At 39.0% G+C, this 6,502-nt stretch overlaps 1 protein-coding gene across 1 annotated transcript in view; it reads left to right on the top strand.

Moving 5' to 3' along the window:
- The first annotated feature begins 4,197 nt into the window (after positions 1-4,197).
- ryk (receptor like tyrosine kinase) overlaps positions 4,198-6,502 on the top strand; it is a 63,580-nt gene continuing 61,275 nt past the window's right edge. Inside the window, exon 1 of the mRNA XM_024259085.2 lies at positions 4,198-4,857. Coding sequence (XP_024114853.1) covers positions 4,593-4,857 — 265 coding nt within the window. The 5' untranslated portion in view covers positions 4,198-4,592. The remainder of the gene's footprint in view (positions 4,858-6,502) is intronic.

Here is a 6,502-nt window from a genome sequence, read left to right on the forward strand (position 1 = left end):
GGACAAAGATCTGTACACGTCGTTCATTATTTATTCATTATTTTTTGTTAAAAATAAAGATATTTGAGAACACTAGAATGTTTTCTCAGGGATTTTCTTGTGAAAATCCTGATGCGGCCCGGCCTCACCTAGACACTGCCTCCAGCGGCCCCCCGGCTGAATTGAGTTTGAGACCCCTGCTTTATGTTGTTCAGATTAACTGTTAACAGATATTGATACTTTATATAGAGTTTCCCTTTACCAACATGTCCCACACTTTATTAGCATACAAAATCACGTAAAATAAACAGGAAAAAATGCAAGACACTCAGCAGCATCGCACTGGTGACTAGCCATAAATTATAAGGCTTCTGTAAGGGGAAAAACAATGTTGTTTCTGTTTTACTTTTAACCTGGTTCAGTGAGTTTGTCAGGTTCATCCCCAGTTCTTCCCTAAGGTCATGATCCTTCATTTTATATTCATTTAATTATACTTTCCAGCTAATGTTCCTTTCATATACAAGTGTTCATTGCAAAACTACCATCACTGCAGTGAATAGGATGCCTCCACACCTCCCCTCCCACATTGTGTGTACCTCGCTCTACTTGTATTGTTCTGTATCTGAGTGTGGATGCTGCTGTTTTCTTTTGTTTTTCCCTACCTGGCTGGCTTTGCTGTGGCAATTTTATTGTGCTTGTACTTGTTGCAATGACAATAAAGGTTCTATTCCAGTTCCAACCCAGATGTGTCTAGACAGTCTTGTAACAAACATTCTGCTTTGCAACAACCTTTTCCTATTTTCCTGAAACGACTGCAGGGGTCCAGACAGTATAAAGGTCTTGAACTTCGTGGAAGTAGACTTACTCAGCTGACTCTGTTGTCTGTATGACTCTCTTTTTGCTACAGTAGCAGAAAAATTAAATAATCTTATGTATCTTTACACTTAAAACATGTATGTTTATTGAAAACTAAAATTCCTTAACACCTACAAACATCAAATCACAGCTTTATGGTTTGTCCAGTAGGGAAACACAATTTCATTTGACACAAATTAGACATGAGTAAATTCTTGAGTGGTTCATCTCTTTTTTCTCACATGGAAATTGAATGGGAGGAAATTGTTTAGAGATTGCATTCACACAATGAATGTGTGAATTAATACGCATTCACACTATGGTGATTCTCCTGCTCCTTTCCATACATTTTTCAGCTCATAAAAACTAAATCACACTTTCAGTGATTTCATCAATCTTGGTATCAAAACGTTCAGCTTCTTCAGAACATTACTGCTTGTATTTTTGGTATTCATGCACTTTAAAGTTTTTGAAATATTCAGCAATTAAGGCCCATAGGAAAAGAATATGAAAGTCTTCAAATTTCACAGTTTTAAGTTGATTAACGACAAACCTTAAATGTATTCATGGGCTATGTTTTCCTCTTTTAATGTCATTTTCAAAAAATTCGGAGTGTAGCTAATATTTTAGTAACATGCTAATCTTTTCTTGGCTATTTTTTTTATCAACTGGGGGTTTTGAGGCTAATTTAGAATTTAGCTTCTATTTTAGCAACATGCTAACATTTATGGCTAATCTGTTATGAACTGGGGTTTTTTAAGGCTAATTTGGAGTTAAAAAATATTTTTTTCACAAAAGGCAAATTTTTTTGACTAATTTGGCTTGCTAAGAAATTTTGGGGCATTTTGGAGTTTAGCTAGTATTTAAGCAACAAGCTAGCAGTTTTTATTAATATATTATCTACTTTTTTTCATTCTAATTTGAAGTCTAGCTCATATTTAAGTAACCCATTCAATATTTTTTCAAAATTGAAATGTATTATAGATTGTTAAGCAATTTTACTACAAATTTTTATGAAATTTAGGTCAACTTCATGCTCTCTTTCATAGTTCTTTAATTACATTTCCAGTGTTTTAGCAAAATTATCCTTTTGCAAATAGCCTTAGCATTTTCAGGAAATACCTCCAGCAAATAAAGTAAATTGTGTCACCATTTTTTCAGCAAAAAGCTTCAGCATCTTCAGCAGCTACTTTCAGTAAAAAAGCATTACACTAGCAGTATTGCAGGTTATGCAACTAGTTTTGTGGTACTTCAGGTAAAACTAAAACTAATTCTAAATGTTGAGTTAAAGAATAAAAAACTGAAATCCTGCAGTAGAGTAGTTATCTTTGTACAAGTTTCTAAAAAATTTGGGAGTTTGGTAGAAGCTTGCTAGAATTTTTTTTCTTAAGACATCAGTGGTAAAAGCAAGACACTAATAGACTACATTCATGTGACCTTTAGTTAAATTACATCAACTGGAACGTCTTCAAGACTCTGCTGCCTTTGTAAGCTCTTGTTCACACCAGGAAGACAAGAAAAAAATCAAAATTCTTATAAAATTAAAAAGTTTTGACAAAATGATGAAAAAAAACAGTACTTTGTCTAACTGACAGGTTTGGACTCATTTATTGCCCAATTTTTAGTGGGATCAATACATTTTTAGTGGGATCAATATGTCCTGTATATAAACAGACAGCACATAACAGCAATGATCAATGGTTGTTCTCAGTGAGAAAAGAGCACAGCAACCTCTTTGAACAGAACCCAGTAACCATCACAGTGGCAGACATCCAAGAAAGAGCCCCAGGCATGAAGAACTGGACAGCACTGGGCCCTAACATGATACACGCCTACTGGCTTAAGAAACTCACAGCACTCCACGAGCACCTGGCAGTACAAATGAACCAGATGCTAAGAGATGGGTCTCACCCTGAATAGCTAACGGAAGGGTGAACAATCCTGATCCAGAAAGATCCCTCAAAGGATGCTGTCTCATGGCCAACAACCTGTTTCTCCACAACATGGAAGCTCATATCAGGCACCATTGCAACCAAAATACATAGACGACCAGGATCTACAGTAGATAGATAGATAGATACTTTATTAATCCCAAGGGAAATTATGAAAGTCTGTAGCTCCAGGTCATTCACACAGATTAAAATAAATAAATAAAAACAAGTAATAAATCTATTTTTTAAAAAAAGGGGGGGGGGGTAAAATCAGACAATTAGACCATTAAAAGCAATAAAAGACAATAAAAACAGCAGTGCAGTCAGGGTCCCCTTCTCACCCTCCCCTTCTCAGCAGTGTTATACAGTCTAATTGCAGTGGGTACAAAGGACCTCCAGTATCTCTCTGTGAGCTTGGCAGTGAGCGAAGGCGATTGCTGAAAAAGCTCCTCTGAGCAGAGACACAGACCACGGATGTTAAGATACGAAAGCTCCTCATCATGCATCGAGGGTTCCATCCCAAATCCAGCACCCTGAGACTGTATGCTAGCCGCAAGGAAGGAGGCCGAGGACTAGTGGGGGTGGAAACCACTATCCAGGATGAAACATCCAAGATGCATGAATATGTCGAGCTCAGGCCCCCAACTGACAGCGTGCTCAGTGAATGTCTCAGACAATGGAAAGCAGAGGATGTGATGCTGGAGGACAGAGCATCATGGGACGACAAGCCCCTGCATGGGATGTACCCCGGACCATAACTGAAGTGGCTGATATCAAGAAGTCCTACTAATAAAGATATTCTATTCCATTCATTCACATTGCAGATGAAACAGACTGTTTATGCTTAGAACACCTTTTTTTCGTTTGCAAACAGAACAGTATTTTGTTTTCAATTAGAAGCAATAGTCATGTTATCATACATAGAGTTACATGTAATAAACATCATTGTCATGCACTAAAGAACATCCCAACTTAAAAAAGTCAAATTGGCATAAAACAAAAACAAAGGAAAAAAACATATCTAAAACCAATGCCCCCCCCCCCAAAAAAATTTCAAAATTGTAATAGAAATAATTTTGAAAAACATAATTCATTGATAATTTTCATTGATAATTTTACATTGCATGGCAATGAAACCATCTTGTAAATTTGGCACTTCGAACCTGAATCACTAACTTTTGGTTTTCGTGCTGCGTTCAAGAATTCAGGAATTTTCTTTGGTAAGTAAAGTTGTTCTGCAGTTGACTTTAAAAGGTCAATATTAAATCACTAAAAAGTGAAATAAGACCATGCTAGATATATGTTTGCATATATAACATTTTAATATAATCTTAAAATGTTGTTTTTTTTCTGTTGCTCTTTTGTACCAATTGAAACGAGCGCCGGCAGTGAACGTTTCCGACACTCCTGAAGACAACATTCCAGTCTAGTTGGAGCTGAGCTGCCCCAGCCACCCCCCTCCCCGCCTGCCCGCCCGCCTTCTTGCCCCGAATGAAAAGCAGGGGATTCGGGGAATAGCGACGGGAAGACGGACCGCGGAGGGAGAACGCCTCATGGATTAGCCTGCCCTCCGCCTCGGGGTGCTTTCCCCCGCTCGGTTTCGTTTCTGCCCGCATAAATCAGTGCGTCTCACTGTGTCCGGGGCCGGTCTGATTCAGGGATCAAACTCCGCTGCGGTCGGTTAGCACAACTCCACCAAAGTTAGCCCGCTCCGGCTACTTTAGCCCTTCAAGCTAACCATTACAGACTCAAACACCGCGGAGGGAACCGGAGTTACGGCGTAAAGTTCCGAGTTATGTCGCATCACGAGATTAACTTCACCGACGGATGATCCTGAAGTGGGCCGCGGGTGCTACCGGAGCGAGCCGGACTACCGACGCTATGCTGGGCTCGACTCTTCGCAGCCCGTCTGGGCGCAGAGGTTGGCCGCTCTCGGGGCTGTGGAGGCCGGGGGGCTTCTCCTTCTTCCTGCTGCTGCTGCTGGAGGGCGCGGGCTGCCTGGCCAACCCGGGCGGGCCCCCGGGCGTCTATTACGGCAACAAGCCTTTGGTCAACATCTACATGAGCGTGGAGGAGGTGAAGAAACTCCTGGGTAAGGCCTGCGAGTCAGTGTGTTTTTATCATTCTTTTATTAAAAACTTAGTGTACGTCTTAAAATCCCAATCTGGACATGGGGATAGAATTCTTCTAAAGATAATCCTCCGTTTAAACGGAAGTATTTTGGGTCATTGGAAACTTCCACGTGACACTGACCAGTGTCACTACTACACTTTCAGTGCTGTGAAACTTTCTGATATGAACTCTACTGCCCAGCGATGCATTTGTTTATCACAAAGGCCAGGTTCACACATGTCCCAGAGAGCTGGGGCTTAATTTACCATCCTACATCATTCATTCATTCATTAATATGATGTTTTTCCCAAACTTAAAAAAATATATTGTTTGGTTAAAAACAAACAGTTGTACAGCTAGTGATTTAAATTGGTCAAAATTGGAACGTTAAATGAAAACATGAATTCAAACACTTGAGGCTAGAGCTGCCACAAACAATTATTTTTAAGTCGACTAATCACCGATTAATTTTTACGATTAGTCGGGTCATACTCAAAGTGGGTGTAAAGCACACATCTTAACCATCATTAGCTTTAAACTAACCATGAAAAAAGACCATTAAGATGATAGTTTATTAAACTTTTAATGAATCATGCACCTCATCTTCTTCATTAGTTTCTGGGATTAAAACAAGATGAAATGAAATGAGAGAGATAAGGTATATACTTTCCATCAAACTCATTTTGACAGGTGACCTTTGACCCTTACACCATCCATCAAACTCATTTTGACAGGTGACCTTTGACCCTATACAGCATCCATCAAACTCATTTTGACAGGTGCCCCGCCCCTCAAGATGACTTAACAATTTAATATCAGTTTTATATATAAAGGGTTTATAGAGTCAAAGGTCACCTATCAGAATGAGTTGTATAGAAAGTATATTCCTGATCTCTCTAATGAGGTCGGCATCTGAAACAAGTAACTATTTTTCACTAAAGATAAAGTTTTGGTCTCACTGACTCAAATATAAAATAAGTAAATTTTTTGGTGCTGAACGCTCACAACTTTTTTCAAATTTTCTGCACTCTGACTCCATTTAATATAAAGTAACGACTAATTGAATATTAAGTTAGTCGTCGATTAGTCGACTGATCGTTGCAGCCCTACTTGAGACACACACACCTCAAGAGAAAATGTCAAAAAAGCACTTTAAAGTTGGATTTAGCGATTTGCTCAATTATATCATCTAATATTAATTTGAAATAGATAATTCTATTTTTTTAAATGGTCCCTAATGTGATGACTTTTTGTAGTTTGATCTCTTTGACCTTATTAGCACAAACTTTAGTTGCTGTGTGAACATGGATCCTTCTAACTTCTTTGAACATTCAGAAACGTAAGCGGAAAGGAGCTGCAGAGATTTCATTTTGATCATGTTTGAAGGAGCAGCTCTTCATCCCTATCATGTAACTGTAAATGTCTCCCTCAGAGTTTGTCTTTGAGCAGCATAAGGAGTATATAGACCTGGGGGCTCAAACTGGCAGCCCGCAAGCGATTTGCGGCCCCAACCTAAATATGAAAGTTCAATGTCTAATAAGCAAGCCACATATGGTCCCTGGGCCGTAGTTTGCCCACCCCTGATCTAGACTGTCACCAAAACTACCAACTTGATAAATATTCAT

Source organism: Oryzias melastigma, linkage group LG4 (assembly GCF_002922805.2).
Source record: "Oryzias melastigma strain HK-1 linkage group LG4, ASM292280v2, whole genome shotgun sequence".
NCBI lineage: Eukaryota > Metazoa > Chordata > Actinopteri > Beloniformes > Adrianichthyidae > Oryzias > Oryzias melastigma.